Here is a 24,111-nt window from a genome sequence, read left to right as displayed (position 1 = left end):
ATCAATCCAATAAGTGTGGGAAACTGGCTCGCAGGCAGTTATGGAAACCTTGATGCCCCAGGATAGTCTCTCAGGACTTGTCCGTCCGATCTTCAGGCGGCCAGCTGTGAAATGTTACATTTGTTTCCACATCCCTGCCTTCCCAGTGGTCAATAAAATCAATGTCATCCGGATTGAAACCCCAAGCTTGCGCAACTCTCTCATCGGGTTTATAACCTGTAGCCGATGCCCAAGTTACCGTCCTCCTCCCACTGACCTGATCGGTAGAGAAGTCAAAGGTAGACTGTCCGTCAGCAAGAACTAGGAGTCTGATCGTCTTTAATAGTGGCATATGCTGTGCCGCATAGCCCATGGCAATAAAGACACGATGGAAGTGCTCAAAGTTCATCAGCGTGCGGTCGTATGGCGATTCCTCAATAAGTCGAATGTCTTCCCAATCTGGAGCCTCGAGATTGGGCACTTCGGTCTTCTTACAATCATCAGGGTCGAAGAGCCATTCCCCTAATAAAATATGGTATCAGCTTTTGGGATTGAAAATACGGATTTTGTGTCTGGTTAGCATAACATGAGTTAGGGAAAGAAGTTTTACCTGAGGGAAGGCAGTCTGGTATTTCATCAAACCCGATTATTTCGAGATAGGGCCAATGCAGCGATGCTCCACAGCCTGTTGGTTTGCCCTGTTTATCCAGTGGCCAGAAGAAATCGGAGGTGATGGCCACGTGGGGCATCTTCAGTTCTCGGAGATGGAGACTTAGGGACTGCACATGCAATGGGAACGTGTCTATTTTGTCTGACAGAACATTGAGGGCGGGAAGAGTATTTTGCCATGGCTTCTCGAGTTGGTTGAAATAGTGAAAAACTCTCAAACTTGCCGGCAAGTTACAAAGTTCCTCAGCCACGGCTAGAAAAAGAAGTCAGTTATGGATATTTACTGGATATAGGAGAAATGCTACCTTGGCGCCGGTCTCGGATGTAGTCCAAATGATCTGGTCGAGCATATTCATCTAGACCTAAATGCAGCCAAGTCAGGGTTGGGCAACGCTGCGCGATCTGTAGTGCCGTTCCACTCCAGATCATATGCCAGGGGTCCAGCCCCGCGTTAGGAAAACAAAGCTTGTCAACGCATGAAACGACCGGCAGTGCGGATGCACTGCCATCTGGGAACTGAGCACGGTAAGGCCGGACAGCCCACTCATCCCCCCTATGGAGTCCACGGAATGTTCCGGCGTCAGCATGCTCTCTGGTGCCTGGTTCCAACTCTTTTTGGCGACCCAGTGCGGCAAGTACAAGAGAAAGGCGATGAGTGTCACTCCAGGAGGCTAGGGTGGTGAATAATTCAGTAATACCTCTCCTAAAAGCCTCGTCATTGACATGCCTGATAGGATTCTCCTTGCGATATGCCTTATCTTCTGTTATGCTTGCGCAATAATCGTCCAGTTGATAGGGCAAAATAATACGGTACTCTAGCTCCTGAATCATAGAGAGTCGCCCAATAACTGTTCCTGATGTGATGATATGAAATTTGGAGAGAGAAAGGATACTTTGACCCTGGAGGTCATCACTGTGGACACAGGTCTGCCTGTAAATGTGTGGCTCAAAGGCGGCCTGCCATTCGCGGCACACGGTGGTGTACTGCGCAAGTGACTCATGGGCTTCTTTTAAATATGCAGCTATCTCAGATAACAATTCAAGGGGGAGCCGATTTCCCATGTTGTTGGTAATAACAGCTGCTGGGTAAGACTTGCAGGGAGGAGGGGGTGGGGAGAAGAGAGAGGAAGAAATCACCTGGGGTCAACCTCTAACCGACCCTTCCACCTATTTTCAGTCGCCCGCTAGAGAAGGGTCTGGTTAGTGTTAGTAGTTAGTACCTTAGTTTAGTTCACTAACTAACTAACTAACGTAATTCCCAGGTGATCTCATCGGGCACAAGTTGACACAACCGGCACAACCGGACCTCAATTTCTTCGCTCCACCAACAACGCTTCCCCGTAGTGGCTGATATCGTACCCATTTTCTTCCAGATAAGCCTTGAAACGAGCATCTTCGGTCTCCAGCTCACGGGACATGTCCGGGATTAGGAACCACGAACAAAGGCCTCCAAGCACAGCGAACCCAGAACCAATCAAGAACACGGCCTGCTGACCTTTGAAGGTGGAATCGAAAGAGTTCTGGATCGGAGTGAATACTTCTGTCCCAATGGCAGCGCCAGCCTTGCCAACAGCTGCTGCCAATCCCATGAAGTGACCTCGAAGCGGGGTTGGAAATGACTCTGAGGCGCAGAGGAAAGTCGATACGCCCGGACCCATCTCTTGAAAGGCGTTGAAAATGCCATACATTACAACGAATAAGGGGAACACAGACTGGATAGGGCGGAGTGCTCCTCCCAAGATGAATCCCCAAACAGCGCAGAGCATGAATCCGAGGGTCATGTTTTGTTTACGTCCGATACGATCCATCAGCAGCCCACCCACTATGCAACCTGGGAGGTAGAAGCAATTGACCACCGTCTGCAGCACAGGCATAGAACGTTAATCCGTGTCGTGGTCAAGTATAACTGGCAGTGGATGCACTTACCCCGAAACCAATGTTCTGAACTGTGGTATTATCAGGCCCGAGTTGAGAGATGATTGTGGATGAAAAAATGCCAAAAGGGTATGAAATGAAGTCATAACAGAACCATGCAAGAGCTGAGAAGTCAGTTACGTCGACATGGCTGACTTTGGATGGTATGCTTACAGGTGCCCAGCATAGGTTTCCAGTACCTCTTCAAGACAAGCATATATGGGTACTTCGATTTGATGGCATGCTTCCGGTATTGTGTCGAGTTGACCATGCGGATTCGGAGGAAGAAAATGAGAATGGGAAGCTATTGCTTGTTGTCAGCTGCCAGCCAGTCCAGGACGCCTTTTTCCTAGGATATTTACTCACCACAATACCGATGATGAAGGAAACCCGCCATACGCCGCCTTTGACCTCTTGTTGGAAGCAAGCAAGAACAATGAGAGATACAATTCCTGCAGCCACAAAACCCTGAATGCAGTCAGCTCCGCGTGCATTGCTCAGCTTAGTTTGTACAAACCAGGTCAATAGCGAAGTCGGTGGTTATCGCGACCAAGAAGCCCCTCTTTCGCCTCAAATCAGCAGTCTCGTCTGCTGCTTCAGTCGCGCTCGCGCCGCAGACAGGATACTCACCGCCGGCGCCAACGCCGGCGATGCCGCGGGCGACAATCATCATCCAAAACATTCTATATTTATGTCAGTCGCTTGTTTGGTGGCCCCTGGAGTTGGTGAGGGCCGCACCCCAATTCCGATATCCCATGAGCGGCTGCAGCCAAGACGATTCCGAGGACCAGAAGTATAGTGGCTGCGACTATACCAGTCGTTCGACCTACTCGGTCGATGAGGACACCAAAGGAGAGCATTCCGAAGATCTCCCCAATAAGATAGGAATTCGAGAGCCGAGTCTTGATCATGCTGGACATGCCGTCCTTGTATCTGATCAATTTCGGAAGAGCAGTCAGTAATGCAAGCTCGAGAGAGTTATGGATGGTTCTAGGATATGCTCACAGAACGGAGAACAATGGCTCCATGTAGCCAACTACAGTTTCAATGAATGTCAGCGACTGTTGAGGGATGGACTAGAACAGATACAGAAGTACATACTAATCTGTGCATTGTACCCATCACTGAACAGGGCTAAACCTGACACAATGACGTTCACGACACCTCCCTGCTTGCTTCCTGGAATATCCTCGGACCCATGTTGCTTTGGAGTTTTATCATCATCTTCAACTGTCGATTTGAACTTCATGCTGATCTGTCCGTCTTCCATTGCGCTATTTGAATCCATCGCTGAGGATGAGCTGACCGGGAACGGGCCGAATTCGAATCTAACAGAGCGCAAAGATTGCAAGTGAAACGAGAGATGTTTTTATTAAGTGAGCTTTGTTTTATACATGTCTAGAATATGTATTCTGTATGGAAGCTCTCGTTTGAGTTGCCATACCTGATCTCAAGATGAATGTCCAATAATGGTCTTCAGAGCTCCCACGGGTGCAGGGTTGTTGCAAACCACAACGTCGAGCTCATAGCATGCGACCTGGTAACATTATCGACTTGGACTTTACGCTTCCATATGTGACTTGATTCTAAGTCAAGCACGAGCCAAGTGGACGTACGCCTTGCCTAGCGCCGGCTACCAGATGGTTGGGTGGGGGGGGGGGGGGCTTAGAACCCCATTATCATTAACACATGGGCATCAACTCACAATGTCAGTGGCTGATAGATTGGCCGCAATCCAGGAACCCCTGTAACGTTGTATATCTCGCTTAGATGCAGAGCGTACAGTTTCTGGAGTTTGCCGAATACTATGTTACATTCATCACTTTTCCGAGGGGATCCTCCTGGCATACATCCTCATATGGTGCAACACATTCCCCACCTTGGGGAGCCATCGCTAAGAGTTACAAGGCCTGATGAGTTTACCAACGGAGAGATTTTGACTAGGCACGGGTAAGGTATTTATTTTAGTCAACTGCTCCCGGGGGTTGATGATTGGATTGTTCTCCCATTGAGACACTGCGGTATGAGAATTTCGAGATGGACAACTACTACTATTCATTGAAGGAGGAGCAGATTCTGTTCTACAAAGAAAAGGGTTATCTGCTTATTGAGAACTTCCTCAACAAGGCCGAGGTCCAGCTTCTCCAGCAATGGTCACAGGAAGTCCACGACCTGCCTCGCACACCTGAAGTCCCGTGGATGCCATATGAAGTGAGACAGTTCTAGGGTCGACACTGGTCCACTAAAGGAGAGAGCAGGGAACTGACAAAAAGGACAGGAAGTGAATGTGTATGGACAGAGAGTCCTCTGTCGTATGGAGAACTTCGCCAACAGCCATGCGGGGTTTGGTAGCTTTCTGCGAGGCCAACGAGTGTTGAGCGTGCTCGAGCAGCTGGCCACTGAGGAAATGATTCTCTTTAAAGAAAAGATCAATTACAAGCTTGCAGGAAGCGGTATGCTACTCCAACGTTGCAATCTAAATTGGACAATCATTGATCCTGCTGTCAGGCGGGTTTGACCCTCACATCGATGCCAACGCATACACTCACGTCAAGGACATCAAGCATCTGACGGTTCTTGCGGCTGTTGACGAAATGAGTGCTGAAAATGGCGGCCTGGAAGTGGTTGACGGCAGTCACCTCATGGACATTCCGCTAGGTCGTGATCGTTGCATCGAGCAATCCTGGGTTGAGAGCCACGAGTGGACGTCATGTAATCTCAAGCCTGGTGAGGAAATTCCACAGATTCGGATATCAACTGCTTACCAGAGCATAAATAGGCGACATCGTCATCTTCGGGTCCTACCTCGCCCACCGAAGCGGCGCGAACAGAAGCACGAAAGACCGAAGAGCGATTTATGCTACTTTCAACCGTAAAGCTGAAGGTGATCTTCATGATCAGTACTACGAAGATCGTAAGAAGCTGTGGCCCGCTACGCATATGCGGAAAGAAGGCGAGTCGTATGAGGAGGGTAGAGCGCGTTATGCATTCGGTTCGCCGATGCTGACTGTCGACGGTCGTGGAGCGGTTGATGTATAGTTCTGCAAATATGGGACGAATGGTCCTCTCGATGATGACTGGACAGTCAACATACGGACCGGATCAAGCACAGTAAGAGGATAGCCTGTAATAGACATGGACGGCACAGATACATCGCCGAACCCGATGACGCACCTCAGTAGCATTCAATGAACGTATGCAGGCTAACCTGGCCGGCCAGAAAAGGTAGCATAGACACAAAAATCACATGTGGGCAGCGAAGTCAGACATATAAGTAGCTGCATCCCCAGCTCGTGGCGGGTCAACCTTTGCTACCCGCACCAGCATGACACCCCCTCCCCTACACCCAAACCGCAAAATGACTCCATCAACGCCCCTCCAAAAAGCTAACCACCTCATCGACTGCCTTGAAAAGCACGGCCAAGGCGACTATATAGGCGAATCCATCAGCCAGCTCGAACACTCCCTCCAAGCCGCCCACCAAGCAAAGAAAGCAGGTTAGTAGTAGTTCACCCAGCGCCCATCGCTAATCCCCAGGCCAACCTGACACCCAAAAAATGAAAAGGAGCAACCGACGAGCTCGTCCTCGCCGCCCTCCTCCACGACATCGGCCAAATCATCCCCCTCGATTCCACACGCGAGATCCAACTCCGCATGCAGACGAAAAACACCAACCAGTCCGTCGGCCGCATCGGCCACGAGACCCTTGGCGCCGAGTACCTCCGCGCTCTGGGTTTCAGTGAGACGGTCTGCAGATTAGTCCGGAGCCATGTCCCCGCGAAACGGTACGTACGCAAGCAGTTGCCTTGCATTGCCGTTGCCATTGCAAATCTAGTAGCCATCAATTGTAGGAAATTGACACGACAGTCGCAGATATCTCACGGCTGTGGATGGCGCGTACTTCGATTCGCTGTCGGCTGCGTCGAAGAAGTCGCTTGAGTTCCAGGGGGGTCCGTTTAGCGGGGCCGACCTGGCGGCGTTTGAGGCGGATCCGCTGCGCGAGCAGATGGTCATGCTGAGGCTTTGGGATGACGCGGCTAAGGTTCCGGGGATTGAGGGTTTGACGCCGCGCGCGGGGGAGTATCTGGGGATGATTGTGGGGCATCTGGAAAGGGTGGCTGGAGCCGACTAACTATACATGTTGATGGATGATTTGTGAAGCGATGACCGAACATGGTCATTGATTAGGGATGTCTTGGTGGTATTGCGGCTTCCTGTAGACTAGACTTGGATCGTCACCTGCTCCGGTGGTCGAGTATATGACTACGGAGGAAAGATGGAGAATTCTCATGATTATGCATGTCGTTGCTCAAAGCATAAGGCTTGTGGTAATTCGTTCATGCAACGGGTATAGACGGCATGACGCGTTCATCTAATACTTCCAACGCAACCTCAAACCCTGTGCTCCACGTTCGTCACAGAGATACCAGTTTCCTCGGCCTTCTCGGCTACATTCTCGGGCAGAGTGCCCAGGGCGCGGCCGCCGAAGAGCAAATCAATCTCTTCCAGAGACTTCTGCTTGGTTTCCTTGAAGAAGAAGTAGATGACAGGCAGCGTAATGCAAATGTCTAGACAAGATAAAGTTAGTCCGTTCCAAGAAAATAACGCCCTTGTTTGGATAGAGCAAACTTACTCCATGCTACGAAAACAAAGTAGAACTTCCATCCAAGCTTGCCCAGAGCAATGGGAGAGACTTGGGCCCAGAGAGTAGCTACGGCCCAGTTACCGATACCCGTCGCAAAGGCGTTTCCTTTACCACGAATCTGCATAGGCATGACCTCGGACATGTAGACCCTTGATTGCAAAATCAGCTAGCGTCGTCGAAGAGTAGAGTGATGAGAATACTTACCAACTGCAAGGGCCAAAGGACAGGGAAAAGATAATGGTCACGCAGAAGAGGAATGCAACACCACCGATACTGTAGCCATGGCGGCTACCATCCTCATTCTGCGAGTTCAATGCTGCTTCACAGATTAAGGCAATGGAAATTCCGATAGCACCAAACATCATGGGCCGGCGCCGTCCTACCCTGTCCAGAATGAAGATGATGAAGAACAAGTTCGTGAGAGGACCAACGCAGTTGTAAATACCGGCAACCAGCGTGGCTCTGTTCCCTGTGATACCGAGTGCTTCATACATAATTGTTTGGTAGTAGCCGATCACGTTGACACCGGTAAATTGAGTGAAGACCTGCACGGCGACACCATGCCTATGATATATAGTTAGCAACGGCGGTCATATCAGGAGGGTTGACGGCCGGGTGGCGGCCCTGGGGAGGGCGTACATTAACCTGGTCCGCCATTGAGGGACTTGGAACATGATGAGCCAGCCAGGCGCCGTAACAGCCTTCTCGGCATCAATAGTCGCTCTGATTTCGGTGTATTCGTTCTGAATCCAGTCGTCATTGGTACCGTTGTAGTGCAATTTCTTCAAAATCCTCATCGCCTCGTCGTACTTCTCGGTCTCGACCAAGTATCGAGGGGACTCTGGCATGAAAAGCATGCCAATAGCGAGAAGCAGAGCAGGGACGGCCTGAAACGCCACGGGGAATCGCCATTGGAACTGACTCGTGTCTTTTGCGTGAAGTGATCCGTAACCCACCCATCTAGCGGATGTCAGCAATTCCCTCGACATCACAACGGGAAGACCATCACGTACGTGCTGACGATGAAACCAACACCAATCATTTGTTGCGCCAGCCCAACTATCAAACCACGAGAGCGAGGATGGGCACACTCGGCCTGGTAGACGGGAACGGACATGGACATGAGACCGACGGCCCATCCTGCCAGGATACGACCGACGAGAATCATGGCCAGGTTCATTGCCGCAGCCTGAAGAATAGCACCGACGAGGCAGATAAGAGCACCCATCTGGATGGTGAATTTACGCCCGAACCGATCCATCGTCAGACCTCCCTGAAGGGCTCCAATGGCGGCTATCGCAGTCATCCGTCAGTGAATGAGCAGAACTGCAGCAGGAAAGGGAAGACATACCGCCTCCATTGAATGTACTGTTAATGGCCCCGATAATGTTGGATGTCTTGGTGGTGTTGAAGAAGGCGAGGAAATTAGGGCTCGCGATAACATCGGTCATCACACCAGCGTCGTATCCTTTTAATATGCGACTTAGCCAGAAACTCGGATAGAGTGGATGTAAAAACGTGTGTTTTTGCAACTGAGAAGAAGACAAAGGCGTCTCAAACCCCACAATCCACACAAAAAAGGGGTCAAAAAGTATCATTGCTGAACGTACCAAAGAGAAACGATCCAGTAGCTGCAAAAGCAGCCAGACTGATGGTGAAAAGGCGGCCCATTTTGCTACACTCAAAGACAACAATACTAAGGACCAGCAAGAAGCGGAGTGCACCTAGGGAGCAAAACCGGCTGGCCGGCGGGGGAGCAAGCCATCTCTATATAAAATTTAGATTCAGCCATTCGCGACGAGCCATCGAATAGTGAAAAGGCTTGTATGCCAACTTGAGAGCACAGCAAAGGGCACGCGGGGATAGAACCTCCAGATCCGGGGATTGCGGGTTAAAGATCCAAGCTAAGACTTTCAGCAACCGACAATTCAGCCGGACAGTCCACTCGAGGTACTCGCTTGCTGCTCTGACACTCTTGCGGCAGGGAAGAATGATGTGGTGTGATTGGTGCAATAAATAACAGTGAGACTAGACAACTGACATTTATCCTCTCGTGTTCCTATTGATCGAACAACCATCCCAAGCCAGGTATATCAAGGAGATTTCTCCGTCCAGACTATCGTCGACCAAGCCAAGCAACCACATGTTTTCAAGGCTGGCGTGCGCCATTGTCACTTTACACTCGAGCCCGGTGGCATGACCTAGTTTTGAGTTAGGTTCTACTTGGACAATGCGAATCTAGGTGATTGAATTCCGTACTTCCTGGCTACGGAGAAAGCAGAGAGATCCGCTCAGCGGCTGATCAAGCCGAATTCCTAGTTGCAAAAGAGCAGAAACATGCTTTGGTTACTATAACATGTAGACAGATTTTGAAGATCATCTGACTGGCACCGTGAACATAGTGTGGTTCAGGTCCCCAGTCCCTCAGTGATAAGACCATGAGAAACTAGATCTTACTAGGTAAGGGCTGAGCACCTACCAAGGCCAAGTCATGTACTCAAGGGCGTGACCTGCCTGTATATCACGTGACTAGAATTGTCCGGGTAGCACGTGACAACGCGTCGAGCGCGTTGGCTGGCTTCCCGCGCTAGACACGCTCAGCTTTCCGTCTGGTGTAACTTGTGACAGAAAGCTTCGTCGGTGGAAAAATGCCACAGCAGTAAGAAAAATGAGCACTAGATCAGCTGCTCACAATTTGAATGCGCTTCCAGGCAACGCGCATTCATAAAAGCTGAAGCCCATCGGTTTCAATTGGTAGCATATGACTCCTTATTGTGGTATCCTTGCCTCGGTCTTCTACGCAGTGGAATAAGACAGCGTCGTGATCCCAATACAATGTCTTATGCGCCTGACGTTGATACCTGTAATGCCAGAGTCTGTGGGCAATACGTCAGGTCAACAAGTAACCGGACGAGTGGAAGTCTCACACGTAACAATCTGTCAACAGTAAGGCAGTGAAGGATGACCCCTCACTGATGCAATAGGCTTGTGTATAGAACTAGAGGTCAATACCTTATCAGCCTGCGCATTCTTCATGTTGGCGACGAAGGATCAATTGGACCCAAATCAGGACCTGTGGAATCTGTGGACGCCAAAAGACACCTCGTGTGGGCGGGCTGGATCGGCCGGACTACCGAGCGGGCGTATAGTAAGGCACCTTGGGACTACTTACGGCCGTACTACAACGCCTCCACGCTGTGCAGTCCGCGTCCACATCGCGACGCGATTAGATGGAGCGCTTTTTTCCCACCGCACCACTAAGAGATCTAGTCCACTCCGGATCTCTCATCCAATTCCCAGTTTTCCTCCATATCAATGTTCTGATCCTTTGTATTCTACGGCTCTCTTTTCCGTTACTGCTCTTATATTGGCTTCCAATTCCCCATGCCACACCGATCTTGAATCCTATCGACCGGTTGCAGTGTTGAGAACATGTCGGATCCCGAGCGTTCTGCTGCGGCATGTTCCTCCTCCCCGCCAACCGTACAGACTCCTGAATCTGCTACTTTGAACTATGCCTTCCTCGTGCACTCCCAAAAGACCCTCACCCAGAACCTTCCCCCGCGAGTCGACAACAAGCTGCTTGCTCGTCAGAAGCGCCGTCGGACAAGGTATATAGGAGCTCAATTCGAATCCGAAGTCGTCAATTGCCATTTGACTGCTCTGCTTGAACCATCTCCGCTAATTTCTGTCCAATTGTTGCCGTATAGCCCCGAGGACCACGCGATTCTCGAAGCCGAATATCAACGCAATCCCAAACCAGACAAGACAGCGCGCGCCAGCATTGTGAGTCGCGTCTCGTTGGGAGAGAAGGAAGTGCAGGTATGGTCTCGAGAACAAGCACGACGCGTCGACGGACACTGTCAGTTCTGATCATGCAACGCTCCAGATCTGGTTCCAAAATCGTCGTCAGAACGACCGGCGAAAGTCTAAACCCCTCCAGCCATACGAACTTCTTGCACCTCGATCGGACGCGTCTAGCCCTCTAAGACAAACTACAAGCGATGACAGCCCCTCTGCGGAGCCAGGATCATCAAGTGGGGGAGAACAGTACGATGGACGGGAACAAGACAGAGATCTTGCAGAACAGCCTTTGGAAGATGGCGTGCCGCAGTCTTCCTATGAGTCGGTAGAAATTGGAGGCAAGGACGATACGGCACAGGTCAGTTTGAGCTCACAGACAAGCCTGTCGTCGCAATCAAGCGACAGTCAAGAGCTGCATGGGACCATTCCAGACACAACGTCGACTCAGCAAGATAACGACACGCCGCTTGATGACACGCAGCTCTCTGCCAAGAGAAAGCGTTCCATTTCAGACCTGCACGGAGATGTCCCAACCACACTTCAGCAGCAGCAGCAAACTCCTAGCGGCCTACAGGTTCTGAAGTCACCACCATCCCTACGTTTGTCACTGTCCTTTGACGGAGAGGCAATGGTACGCAGAGAAGGCGAGTTGACACCCTCTCCCCCGAAAGGACGCAACTCTCTCCGGATCGCCATGTCTTCGGATGGGAAAGCTGTCATCCGTACAGAAGATGAGCCATCCCCATCTAAAGGCCGCATTTCCATGTTTTCCACGAGGAGCTCCCGATTCGCAGGGTTGCGTAGAAGCAGTAGTGCGGTGGTCCTTGGCACACCTCGGGCTGGCGCCATAGAGAAGGAGAAAGCCTTCGGGAGATCTCGAGACCCTCGGAACTGGGAATCATTTTTCGACACCGACGCAAGAAGCGCTTTGTCAACTCCAACCAGCTCTCAGAGTGCTCCTAACTCTGCCTCCCCTAACCTCATGGTTGCCCCTGGTCAGCGTTCATTGACCCGAAGCTTATCAGCAAGACACACTAAGCTGTCAACTTCGACCGTCAACGATTACCTCAACACTCCGATTCCACAGCATGCTGGTGAAAAGCGGCGGAAACTCTCGCGTACAGTCTCCTCTCTAGGCCGACTTGAGTCTGGCCATGGCAATCTCAACAGAACACCATCGGGCGCATATAAGATTTCCAAGCTCCGTGATACCATGAAAGACAAGGATGATTTGGATATCGAATGCGGCGACTCGGACAAAGAGAACTGGATTCCTGGGACCCGAGTCTCCCATGTTCGGCGGCGAGCTGCCTCCCATCATCAGTCTCAGCGCCCAGTGCTCAAAGAAGCCAATGGACGAGAAAGCAGGATAAACAGGAATCTAGCCGCAACAGGCAGACGTTCCCGAATTTCTCAACCATCGCACCGCAAAAGCATCAAGTCCATGCCAGAGCTTGACGCGGATGTTTCAGCTTTCATGGCAGGCGGAGGAGTTGCAAGCCAAGAAGAAGACCTTGACTGTGTTCAAGGGCTATTGTCCTTGAGTCAAGGCGCTTGGAGGTAGACTTCATATCCCTCCTTGACTTTGTCTCTATGATACCATTGATTTCCTTTGTTCCTTTTCTTTTGTCCTATACTTCTTGAAGTTCCTTTATGCTCATGTTGGATGTCGCAAGCAAGCTAGGAGTGGTTCCATGTATGAGGCTCATCTTGTAACGATTGAACTTTCTTTGCTTTGTGGACATAAGCCTCGGTTGTACGGAACATACACCTTGCCCCTTGGAGGCCCTGCCCACTTGTTTGTGTTGACCACGATGATGATGAAACCCTTGTCATGAGATAGCCAGGCGATATTGATGTCAGGCAAGCTGTCTCACTAATCAGGCGACGAGGACAAATATAAATACTTCAATAGAACACAGATCCGTAGAGCAGTGCATTATTCGGATGCAGGTTGAATACTGGGGGGGGAGGTTGAAGTTGGCAACTCCTGGCGGCAAGAAGAATGCAGGATGGACGCACGTGGTCCGCCGGCGGCCTGATAAGGAATGCATCGAAGCGTTTGTGTTTCGTTTATCTAGCTCCGTCTCACTTTGATATATCAGCAAGTTGTCTTCGTTCCTGAGCTTTCTAAGGCCAAAGGCTCCTCGACCTGGACAAATACGTGTTATATATTGGAGAGGTAAGTTTGCATGAGTCGTGCTTTGATTTATGCTCGTATTCTTCAGGACATGGTGTCTCCGCTTTTGAGTGAGCTTGTCAACTGTCTTAGCCCATACAACAGCATTTATGTTTCGAATACTGATCTGTGTTGAACTCATTTGCATGATTGAGAGAGTCACTCGCTTCATTTATTGTTTCATGCTTCTTACGTTGTGTTCTTCGATTTCAGCCAGAGCGCGTGCAGGCCTCCACCTTGTATACAATCTTCTGTGGTTTATGCACGAAGGACATCAGCATTCTTCCCTGGCTAATTGTATATATCAGAGGACTGTACTGGCCGAACTGACAGAGTGCCTATTCCCAGACTGTTCCTAGCAAGAACATTGCAATATCTGAACGTCAGAGCAGTTTGTTGCCACATCGTATTGCCACAATGGGCGGCGGCCTCAAAGTGGCTATTGTCGGAGCTGGCTTCGCTGGCTTACGGTGTGCAGATATACTAGTCCAGAATGGTGCTCAAGTTACCATCTTTGAGGCAAGAGATCGACTCGGAGGGCGGGTGCGTTCACAAGCACATTGATCACCGCGAATCATTTTCTGAATTCAAACAGGTTCATCAAACAAAGATCGGAGATCATCTTGTAGACTTGTGAGATGTCCGAACCCGTCTGGCTCGGAAGAAGCTAAGTTAACTTGTGGTAAGGGGCCCTAACTGGATTCATGGTACGGAGAAGAATCCCATCGCCGGCGTGGCAGAAGTGACCGGAACGACTATCGAGGATTTTGAAGGCGAGCAAATCATTTTCTCCAGAGACGGAAAGCTCGTCGATGGGGCCACCTCGACCAGGATCTCTGAGTTCTTATGGAGCACGATAGACGAAGCCTTTGAATATAGCAATGCGCACAAGGACTCCATTCCGCCCGATCGAAGTCTGCTTGACTTCTTCAATGAGAGAGTCAGCAAAACGGGCTTAAGCCCTGAGGAAAAGGAACTCTGTATAGAGACATGCAAGCTGTGGGGAGCGTATGTTGGTGACTCTATTGAGAGACAGAGTCTCAAGTTCTTCTGCCTCGAAGAATGTATAGACGGAAGTATGCGCGACATCTTCTCTATGACTGCTATCTGCTGACAACACATCGCTAGACAACTTCTTCATCGCATCTACATACAAGAAGATCCTGGACTACGTTTCCAAAGCAGCCATCCAACATGCCGACGTCCGCTTCAACGAGCCGATCATCAAAATCGAAACGGACTTCCGGGAGAACTCGAGCGCCGCTCGCAGGGTGATATTGACAACCGCAGCCGGCGAAGCTCACCAATTCGACGAAGTAGTAGTGACCTGCCCACTCGGCTGGCTGAAACGCAACAAGTCCGCCTTTCACCCAGCACTACCCCCTCGACACCTGCAGGCCATCGACAGCATCTCCTACGGCCGACTCGAGAAGGTGTACGTGACATTCCCACGAGCCTTCTGGCACGCAGACGCCGAAGCCGGGCTGAACGGCCCGGACCCCAAAGGCACCGCTCAGCACAATCCCACCTTTGCGGTTTTCCACGACCCAACCTACGCCGAGCACCCCGAAGGCATCCTCTGGAACCAAGAGTGTATATCGTTTGCCGGCCTCCCCGCCGACTGCGCTCACCCCACCCTCCTCTTCTACACCTACGGCCCCTGCGCGACATATATCGTCTCCAAGATCGCGAATCTGGACCCCGCCTCGGACGAATACTACAACTTCCTTGACGGCTTCCTGCGCCCGTTCTACTCCCGTTTGCACGGGTACTCGTCCTCCTCAGCCGACTGCAAACCCCTCGCCTTCGTCGCTACCCAGTGGCAGAACGATCCCTATGCGGGGAACGGCTCCTACTGCAACTTCCAAGTGGGTCTTGAGCAGGGCGACAAGGACATTGAGGCGCTGCGGGGCGATATCGGTCCCGAGCGCGGGGTGTGGTTTGCGGGCGAGCACACGGCGCCCTTTGTGGCGCTTGGGACGAGTACGGGGGCGTACTGGAGCGGGGAGCGGGCGGCTGGGGAGATATGCCAATTTCATGGGCTAGGTAGATTGGGGATTGGTGCAGGAAGGGACGATTCGCTTCCTTCGGCTGTGTCGAGGAAGATTGCGTCGTCCGCTTGAGCTGCAGATTGTTGGATATTCAAGTTTGGGACAATGTCGGGGACGCCGTTCTGAGTGACATCTCAAGTATATAGTAGGTAGTGTGTTGCTGCACTTTTGTTCATCCTTCTCCTTTCTTTAATTCTGAGATGCACGGAATAACGATCAATATTTGGATTCGAGCAAGTATTTACACAGAGACACTTGTTGATGACCAGCATCCAAAAGCACAAAGCCATCCCATATGGATCTGCAACCCAGCAAAAGAAAAGATGCACTGCAAATAGGGGAATCAAAGGAACAGTCTTAGCCACAGTACCAAAGGAGTCAAAGAAAAAGACGCTCAAAAAAGCCGGCTGAACACCTCGCATAATCAATCACAATAGCCTGCGTCCCAATATGAACGACTGAGAGCATCGCCGGACCAGCGTGATACTCGAACCGCACCTTCCCAGAGACACAGACAAGCGAACAACCGAGGCACCATACAGTAAACAGAACAAATAACAATCTGGGTATTCACAAACTCCTCGTATGAGCGTCAAAGAAAAAGCAATATTCCGGATTTCGTGTCGAGTCCCGAACCAAGCAAGCGTATGATACAGTGTGTAAGGATGGTTATGTGAGTGTTTGGTCAAGTTGCAACAGAGATGTGATAGAGGAATCAGGTGTAGGACAGAGCTGCCGGACAAAGTATGCCTTCGACACCAATTTCTCCCAGCTGTTTGAAGTTGCGTTCAATCGCGACCAGAGAGTGGTTCAGATACCTTACTCAGGATTCAAGATCCGAGTCTGCGAAGCGCACAACTTATGAGCTCGAGGCTGCAAGTCACGGCGTCTGAAAGGATATCGACAAAAACGACCATTCCTCGGATCAATCTTCCCATATCGTTTCGAGGTCAAGATCCTGCCGACGTTCCGCCCCACAGACACTCCAGCGTTTCCTCTTGTCGATTCTTGCCCCGTAGACACCTGAGCCGCCTCGCATAGATCCAGAAGAACCCGCAGGACCCGAGGCATCAGATATACCACGGCGCCTGTTCCCGTCGGCTGCCGCTTCCGCTTCGTCCGCCCTATCTGCGGCAGCCTTGAGTGCTGCAATTCGGTCGGCTTCGATGGCTGCATCCTCGGCATCAGGAATATCTGGGATGGTCTCGAGAGAGGATATGCTCGGACTGCGCGATCGGAGGCTTGTAGGAGTCGATGGTACTGACGACGTAGAGGAAGTCGAGTATCCCGGGAAGGCTTCGTTGAATTTTGAGCCGAGGACCACGGGTGACGAATGGATCGAAGAGGGACTGCTAGTAGGCTGGGTGATCGAATTCGCGCTGGGGAAGTGAAGGGGCGAAGATGGTCGTCGGCGCCCGACACGCAGGTTGTGTGACAAGATGGGAGATGTGATCGAGGATTCCCCATGTGGTGGTGATTTCATGGTTGTGTCAAGCTCAGCGTGCTCTGAGATAGTTTCTGAAATGTTCAGAGGTGCCATCCTGGCTTCGAGGGAGTCCGCCGAATGTATCTGCAGAGGTAGATACCGCCTTGGAGTGCTATCATTGTGATTCGAAGGCGCTTCGCGACCATTGACGAAGATGTATCGCCCTCTGGAGTCCAGCCCAGGGGACGAGTGGGCGCGCGTCATTGGAGGAACGCCCGAGACCTCCGCCAACGACCGCGAACGATAATGGGAGCGGGGGAAAGGCGAGCGACTCGGCGGAGCGACCGGAGGATCGGGGGTAAGAGACAAGGTTATCATGACGTTGTCGGAGCGCTCTGACTTCCCAGTAGCCTCAGTAATCACATTCGCGGAGCTTGCCGTGTTGACTGGTTCGACTTCAACCGTTCGTGGAGCGCGGGGCGGCAGAATGCGCCCCTCTGGGGAAAGACGGGACGCTTCCATGTCTGTCTGAAAACAGAAATGCAACGGTAAAAATCTGTCTTTTGAACTAGGTCGGCCTCATGCTTGACTGTGTACGGGAACCATGAGAGTGAATCGATCCAAGGTGGTCCAGAGACTCAAGTCCAAAAAAGGAAAAAGGATACGGAGTCTTCTTGAAATCGATTATGCCCCTGGAGATATTATCCTCAAACAAACCCCTCCAACGGTTGGTCGTATGGACGATCAGGGGAGAATGGAATTTTGGTATGCGAAAGAAAAAGGGGGATTGATGGGAGACGTAGAGTTGAGGGGTGAGATTGAAGAAACTGGAAGAAGCAGAAGCAGAAGACGAAGAAGCAGAGCAGCCAAACCGCGGCGTGATCAATCGGTCGGAGAAGAGCGGACAGAAGGAGGAGGAAAGAGAGGGAAACCACCCAACGGACGACTCGTGATAGCAATAGCAGTGACGATGTGCGAATCAAGAAGAATATGTAGCTTTTCAGGTGGACAGAAATTTCTTTTCCCTTTCTCTCCTTGCGAATCATTCATGCCCAAAATCTCCCTCGTTTGTTCTGGTCGCTTGTGTATGGCCAATCCGTGATCTGTGCTCTTCAGCCAGGGGCACGCTTCTTCGGGGAAAAAAAAAGCGACTGCAAATCCCTCCCTAGCCAGCGATTTATCAGCCTGATAGGGCACATATTTTCTAGGATTGCATGCAATAATGAGCAGGGTTTGACAGAGAATCTACAGTCCTGATGGGACCAGTAGAGAGAAAGAGTCTGACTCTGGCCGCATCATGGCGTCCTCGATATCCTATACCTACTACACCTTTGTCGATAGTTTCTGAGCAAGAACAAACGACGAAACCTGCTTTAATGAAGACAATTGCAACTTTTCTTGTCTAAAGGCTTGAATAATCCAAGCAGGCTTTGAATCCCTTACTCTGAACTTAGAGGACGGGAAGCCTGTTGTAAGGAGCTACTGATGATCAACTACCCAGTGATGAACACTCGGCGCATAACAGCTAGCTGATGTAAGAAGTCAGTAAGTATCATAGATTATGAGATTATCCAATATCTTGGATATCAGAGACTGATCATTCAATTAACACCGTGACAAGTAGTAGGAATGGGAGGGACTATTATGAGAATGGAAGGAGATGAGCGAGGCAGTAGACTACGACCTTGATCAGGCATGTGCCTCTCTGCACATCTTCGACACACTCTTGCGGACGTACACTTCGCGTACAGCATCCCCTTCGTGGTCTTTAACTACCCATTCCCCAATGCCGTATTCCTCTGGAGCTCGTTTGACACCGCGTCCGCCTCCGCCAACAATTAGATTGCCCGGTCGGTACTTGGGATCGGCCTTCAGGCGGCGGATGGCTGAGACATGGATTTGAGCATCGTTGGGAATATCTCGCACCTCTCCACACGGAAGAGGCCACCGGATCGGCTTCCAAGAGCCGTCACTCTGCAGATCCATGCGACGGAATGGAAGATACTCCATGATCCGCCACGACAGCACTGACGTGAACGGCAGCCCATTGCCGTAAGCCAAGCAATCATGCAGGTGTCCTTTCGTGCTGGATTCGTACAGCGCTTCCAAAAATCTGCGCTTGGATTTCGACATGTTCTGTTCATCCTCCTTTCGGGCGAATCTCCTGTGCTCATCATTATCGTCTCCATGGCTGGGATCTTGACACATGTCCATATTCTGCTTCCAATGGATATGCTCATGCAAAGGCGAAACCTCCCCATCATACTCCTCGCTGCATTCGAACTGTTTGAGCTTGCGCGGGTCAAACTGAAGGCCCGCGCGCTTTGCCTCGTGTACCATCCAGACCAGGGGCGCATGACTAAGAGGCCATTCTTCGCCTTCACCAAGTTTCCAACCTCCACCGATGTCCGCGTGTCCGCCGGGAAACCAGACTTCTTTAATGTCCTGAAGGCTTTCATCCTCGTCATCTTCATCGTACTCGCTAGGAGCTTGACTCCCTGCTTCCGGTACCTGGAGCGAACGCATTGAGTTACCACTCTTGACCGATGCTAAGTCTTCTGTAGATGGGTTAAGTATAGGTACAGCTAACCCGGTTTTCTTGCTCTTCAACGGTGAGGGTGAACGATAATGATGTGCACTGCGAATGCTTCCGGCACGCGATACACCTGCACTACGGTAGACGGATTCAGTTTCTTCCTGGTCCTTTCCGCCTTCTGCCGCGCCTTGCGGCCCCGTCTCCACCTTGGCGTCGTCGTTTACGACAATGGATGGTATATCATTCGGTTTCTCCGACTCAGGATACTCATCATGGCGGAAGGGATGAAGGTGTCGCTGCCAGCGGTGAGGACCTCGTTTCTTCATGGACCATGGTCTGTCCTCGGAGATGAGATCCTGTCGAAATTTGGCGCGCCGTTCGTCAATGCCTACGGCATGTCGGATGACCCTGGCAGAGCTGCGAGCAGTGTACGGAAATTTGCTTCTCTGCATCCAGGCTGACTCGAACCTCGGCACGCTGTTGACCGTGTCGAATAGGCCCATGAATTTGATGCGACTGATAGGTCTGCTAAAGGTTTCACGGAAAGCCTTCATGAATCGGAACAGTTTTCTCTTCTCCTCCTTTTCTTCTTCACTATCCCCGCGTCGACGCTGTTGCCATTTGGCAAAGGTCTTCCATGCGAACCTAGTCAGCTCCTCATTTCCCGCTTCGAGCAAGCCAATATAATCAAGCATCTCCGCCAGGAAGCGCGCGATATAGGCACCGCGACTGAACCCAATAAAGTAAATCTCGTCGCCCGGGGCATAGTATCTCATGAGGAATTTATAACCACCCATGACATGTTGGTCGAAGGAGGAACCCACGGCGGAGTCCTTAGCTTTCAGGTAGGCCGACTTGATCCGGTGGAATCGCCCATTACTGGAAAGGGAGTTCGAGGTCACGTAGGTGCCAATACCTGGCTGGTAATAATGGAACTGGTGGCTTTTGCTTCGATCTAGCATCTTCACACAGGAATTCTCTGTAAGCAGACACGTTGACAAGCTACGTACGGCCTCGGGTACGACTCACTCGGTAGATCTTGAGCACGTTGCTGTCTGATTCATCACCGCAAAACTTATTACCAGTGCCATCAAAACAGAGGACAAACTGCTTTGGGATGGGGGCCGGCCCCAGCGGTACTGCGTCCATGTTTCCGCGCAGGTATAACGGAACACTAGATGCTCCCTGCGCGATCACTTGGCTGATTGAAATCGAAAAGCAAGAACAATTGGAACAAAACGACAGACTAATCCCCGCCTCGTGGAGAACGAAGCTTATGTATACAGGCTGGTAGATCCGGAGACACCCACATGCAACTGCAGGAAATAGTTGCTTGGCTCGCACTTTATAGTGTGATACCAGTAGGGGCCGGGATTTGGCTTTGACGCCTGAGCGAATGGACTTATCTTCCAGAAGACAGCGCACGGTTACAAATCCATGGTAACACAGTCCTCGACATTCCAGGAAGGAAAAGAGTCAAGTCCAAAGTAGCCCTGCAGGCTATGACACCCAGCCATCGCCTGGAGCTAAGCAATAAGGGAAGCTCATTCCTGCCATGCGGATCAACATGGAGGGGTAGATAAAAGGGAGCGATCCACTCGACACATTCTTTCATTTTTGAACCAAATCGGTTCAGCCCGCTAAGCAGCGAGGCATGAGAGCGAATAGAACTCTTGTTGGCCAAAGCAGTAGTGGTTGGTGGGGCATTTATTCAATGTCACAAGTTCTAGTGTTCAACTCACTCCCCGAGTATACTAGACTCTGCGCCAAGCGGCTTGAAGACCAGCAGGCACACAAAACACAAATTCCGTGTCGTATTAGAGCCTATCATGCGGTCCGTAATGTGATCCTGCATGCATCCACCTGTCAGATTCGTCAAAGATAGCATGACCGGAAAGTATAATCGAGTATCTTCCCTCCGCACGAGGCCCCTCTGTGACCAGTCTGATGTTGATCGCCTGGGAAGATGGTGTTGACGATCGAGGTGGCAGGTAACCGTGAAAAGGATTTGGGCCATTAGAACGACATTGTCTGTGACATTACCTGGAGTGATTTTCATTTTCGATGTGAGAAGGGAAAATCTGTGTGGACCAGGTGTGTAATGGATCGATTTTCCATCGAGACGCAGGAGGCGATGACAATCTTTCCCCATTGATACAGTGGGGTGCAAAAAGTATTCGACCACCTCATCTTACCGCCTACTAGTAGCTAAACCTAGTTAGGAAGGAGAATACTAATTCCATTAATATTTTGTATACCAACCATCTGCCTCAATAACTGCCTTCACCCGGTTAGGCATGGTCCTTGATAGCTTTTGAAGAATAGTAGTATCTATAGCTTGCCATGCCTCCTTAGCTGCATGGATAAGTAATTGACGTGTTCCCTCAGTATTAGGTGCATCTTCCAGTTCTGGATAAAGCATATAGATCTTCTCCTTCATAAGTGACCAGAGGTTCTCAATTGGATTGAGATCAGGAGAGTATGGAGGCCAAACCATAATATCAATCTGTAGAGAATCAAGCACCTCTCTCACAATCCTTGCAGTATGGATTCTGGCATTATCCTGCATGAAAATATCACCAGGCTCAGTAAGCTCAGGAAGCCATGCTTGATAGAGATCTCTTATCACCCGGCCTGATACCCCCCCTCGTGGAGCTTCTGGATCACCATCCAGAGGGACTAAACCTGTACGTATCTCTTCACCAAAGCCTGCCCAAAACATCTGTCTAACACCCTTCCCTGTTCGTCGAGTGCAGACATCATGCTCATGGAGTTGATCTCTTGGTCGTCGGAATGTCCAGATTGGTCGGATACCAACACCTCTCTCAACTGAGCACTCGTCACTCCATTTAACACGTGCCCAATCTTCCGGTGTAAAGTGTTGATATTGATTTGCCCAGTTAAGACGAGCTAAGGCTTGTTCCCCAGTAAGAGCTGGTCGACGAAGCTGTCTCCATTTGCGAAGACCAAGTTCTCGAAGAAGATATTGTAATGCTCTCTTTTTCACAGCACCATCTACCTCAGTAAGAAGATCTTGCATCTTTAGATGAGGAGAAGACTGACTTAGATCATAGAGATGATCCCTCTGCACCTCACTAAGCTGGCGAGGACGTCCAGAACGTGGTTTTGATTGATTATTAACGCGTTTTCGTTCATTCAAAACAGTCGATTTAATAGTTGAAAGAGGCACCTCAGGATGCTTAGCTCTAATCTTAGAATAGCTCCATCCAATGCTCTTTAACTCGCAGATTCGTGAGCGTAATTGAGGGCTCAATTCTTTGCCTTTACGGCCCATTTTGGTTGTACCGTTGTTGATATCTAGGTAATGGATAATGGATATCTACGCGTTTGGTAGTATTCTGCTGGCAGAATACTAGGCGGTAAGGTAAGGGGTGGTCGAATACTTTTTGCACCCCACTGTACCATCTGGGTGGAGATTACCGAGACCATGGCTGGCTGTCCCAGTCATTCATGGCCTAGTAGCATTTAGCCAGGCCCTACACAATAAGGGCAACGATAGTTTCATGCAGGATTGCGGAAAAAAGGAGAAAAGTCCGCGCCATCTAAAAGCGAGGGTCAAAGGGGTCAATCAAGTCTATGGAGTACCAAATGGCTGGCTGATGATCCCGGACGAAATACTTCGTCTGCTGGCAGGCAATCAAAGCCTGCGTGCTGCTGTTTCCGCATTATTCTATGGGATGTACTTTAGTCCTTGATTAAGACCTAATACGTACTCTATTTTGTAGAATTTTTTTTCTCTCTCTTTTTTCATCTTCTCAGTCTGATCGCAGGAGAGTATCAGAGTATTCTATGACCTTTCCGATCAGACACTGATTTTGGCAGCTTCAGAACCTTGGAACCTAAGGTGTCTCTGTCGAAGTGGGGGCCTGGCAGCCTGGGGCCGGCCATGAACCATTCGGGAGCTGCCGATCGTCTCTCCTTGATCCACTGAGACGGGCTGGGCTGGAGGGTTCGTCCAGCTCTCCTCGTATGACGGTATGGTCTTGGTCACTTGGATCTCAAACGAACCTCATCCAAAAGCAAGGATTCGGTTCTACTGTTATTTTTACCCAACACCACATTATCATCATTATGGAGGGTTCAACCAGTCCCTAATATATAAACAAAAGTACATATGAGAGTGTCTGGGTTTCTGTCCGTGTTTTGCCAGCAAGTTGCTCCCCTTACAGGACAGAGCACGAACCTACCCCTATGCCTTGTTACTGTATTTTCTAAACGCAAGCCACGAACCGCGTATCTTACCAACTATCTACCAAGTATCTACCTGAGGCACTCTATGTTGCTGATCATCCACTAGCTTGTCTTCACGGAAGAGTGAAGCAAATACGCTTGGACAAAGAGGCGCTTTTATCACCAGTCCTCGGGCTTCAGGATCCTCCATCAGTCGCACTGACACAAGGGAATTCCTACAACAAACCTCTTGAACTCTTACTCATAATACATTTTACAACTAACAGTGCCGCACTACAACTGTGGTTGGTTGAAGGAAAAAAATAGATTTTCTTTCCAAAATCCCTTACTTTCCAGCCTAAAAGACGGAGACTAACAGACCTATTACTAAACCTTCCCATTGAGTGGCTGAGAGGCATAACCAATTGAGTACGTAGGTATTGATGTCTGTCAGCTATCCATGTAGCCAACAGGCAATCCTGTGACGAGTGAAATGATGGTGATCTGGTGTTGCGAACGTGTGGGTACCTCAGACTAGTTGTGACACTAGTGACTAGTCTGGTCATGGTCTGTCCCAAAGGAGAGTTCTGACTTCACTAAAAATTTTGGGTGTGGGTAAGTCGATCCGATTTCGATTTTGTTTCCGATCACCACTGAAAAGAACATCTGCTGGAACCTGTTTTTCCTGCACCACTTTCATTATTCTTATTGCACAAA

The 24,111-nt window shown here is 50.3% G+C and overlaps 9 protein-coding genes across 9 annotated transcripts; 4 read left to right on the top strand and 5 right to left on the bottom strand.

Annotated features, from left to right (window-relative positions):
• Positions 1-70: 70 nt before the first annotated feature.
• On the bottom strand, positions 71-1,710 carry Aud_003507 (F-box protein; the record flags this gene model as incomplete). The annotated part of the gene is made up of 3 exons (XM_043288457.1): positions 71-501; positions 590-901; positions 954-1,710. 3 exons carry the CDS (start codon positions 1,708-1,710, stop codon positions 71-73), a joined length of 1,500 nt encoding a protein of 499 aa, XP_043144392.1.
• A 245-nt stretch (positions 1,711-1,955) lies between these two features.
• Aud_003506 (uncharacterized protein) lies at positions 1,956-3,832 on the bottom strand (the record flags this gene model as incomplete). The annotated part of the gene is made up of 7 exons (XM_043288456.1): positions 1,956-2,479; positions 2,737-2,866; positions 2,929-3,030; positions 3,080-3,245; positions 3,301-3,495; positions 3,568-3,598; positions 3,664-3,832. 7 exons carry the CDS (start codon positions 3,830-3,832, stop codon positions 1,956-1,958), a joined length of 1,317 nt encoding a protein of 438 aa, XP_043144391.1.
• Positions 3,833-4,599: 767 nt separating this feature from the next.
• On the top strand, positions 4,600-5,601 carry Aud_003505 (phytanoyl-CoA dioxygenase family protein; the record flags this gene model as incomplete). Its single annotated transcript, XM_043288455.1, has 4 exons — positions 4,600-4,773; positions 4,841-5,015; positions 5,071-5,289; positions 5,342-5,601. The coding sequence occupies 4 exons, from the start codon at positions 4,600-4,602 to the stop codon at positions 5,599-5,601; spliced, it is 828 nt and encodes a 275-aa protein (XP_043144390.1).
• A 319-nt stretch (positions 5,602-5,920) lies between these two features.
• On the top strand, positions 5,921-6,694 carry Aud_003504 (HD domain-containing protein; the record flags this gene model as incomplete). The annotated part of the gene is made up of 3 exons (XM_043288454.1): positions 5,921-6,059; positions 6,128-6,347; positions 6,436-6,694. The coding sequence occupies 3 exons, from the start codon at positions 5,921-5,923 to the stop codon at positions 6,692-6,694; spliced, it is 618 nt and encodes a 205-aa protein (XP_043144389.1).
• Positions 6,695-6,954: 260 nt separating this feature from the next.
• Aud_003503 (sugar porter family MFS transporter) lies at positions 6,955-8,658 on the bottom strand (the record flags this gene model as incomplete). Its single annotated transcript, XM_043288453.1, has 6 exons — positions 6,955-7,130; positions 7,196-7,356; positions 7,412-7,771; positions 7,847-8,167; positions 8,221-8,500; positions 8,559-8,658. The coding sequence occupies 6 exons, from the start codon at positions 8,656-8,658 to the stop codon at positions 6,955-6,957; spliced, it is 1,398 nt and encodes a 465-aa protein (XP_043144388.1).
• Positions 8,659-10,639: 1,981 nt separating this feature from the next.
• On the top strand, positions 10,640-12,575 carry Aud_003502 (homeobox domain-containing protein; the record flags this gene model as incomplete). The annotated part of the gene is made up of 3 exons (XM_043288452.1): positions 10,640-10,818; positions 10,918-11,029; positions 11,097-12,575. 3 exons carry the CDS (start codon positions 10,640-10,642, stop codon positions 12,573-12,575), a joined length of 1,770 nt encoding a protein of 589 aa, XP_043144387.1.
• A 1,032-nt stretch (positions 12,576-13,607) lies between these two features.
• Positions 13,608-15,313, top strand: Aud_003501 (flavin monoamine oxidase family protein; the record flags this gene model as incomplete). Its single annotated transcript, XM_043288451.1, has 4 exons — positions 13,608-13,733; positions 13,786-13,823; positions 13,878-14,266; positions 14,319-15,313. The coding sequence occupies 4 exons, from the start codon at positions 13,608-13,610 to the stop codon at positions 15,311-15,313; spliced, it is 1,548 nt and encodes a 515-aa protein (XP_043144386.1).
• An 853-nt stretch (positions 15,314-16,166) lies between these two features.
• Aud_003500 (uncharacterized protein) lies at positions 16,167-17,189 on the bottom strand (the record flags this gene model as incomplete). Its single annotated transcript, XM_043288450.1, has 1 exon — positions 16,167-17,189. One exon carries the CDS (start codon positions 17,187-17,189, stop codon positions 16,167-16,169), a length of 1,023 nt encoding a protein of 340 aa, XP_043144385.1.
• A 1,167-nt stretch (positions 17,190-18,356) lies between these two features.
• Positions 18,357-20,352, bottom strand: Aud_003499 (T6SS phospholipase effector Tle1-like catalytic domain-containing protein; the record flags this gene model as incomplete). The annotated part of the gene is made up of 2 exons (XM_043288449.1): positions 18,357-20,165; positions 20,233-20,352. The coding sequence occupies 2 exons, from the start codon at positions 20,350-20,352 to the stop codon at positions 18,357-18,359; spliced, it is 1,929 nt and encodes a 642-aa protein (XP_043144384.1).
• Between the last annotated feature and the right edge of the window lie 3,759 nt (positions 20,353-24,111).

This window comes from Aspergillus udagawae, assembly GCF_001078395.1.
Source record: "Aspergillus udagawae IFM 46973 DNA, scaffold_2, whole genome shotgun sequence".
NCBI classification, from domain to species: Eukaryota; Fungi; Ascomycota; class Eurotiomycetes; order Eurotiales; family Aspergillaceae; genus Aspergillus; species Aspergillus udagawae.
Note: the sequence above shows the minus strand (reverse complement) of the source record. Positions and strands in the feature narration are given on the sequence as shown.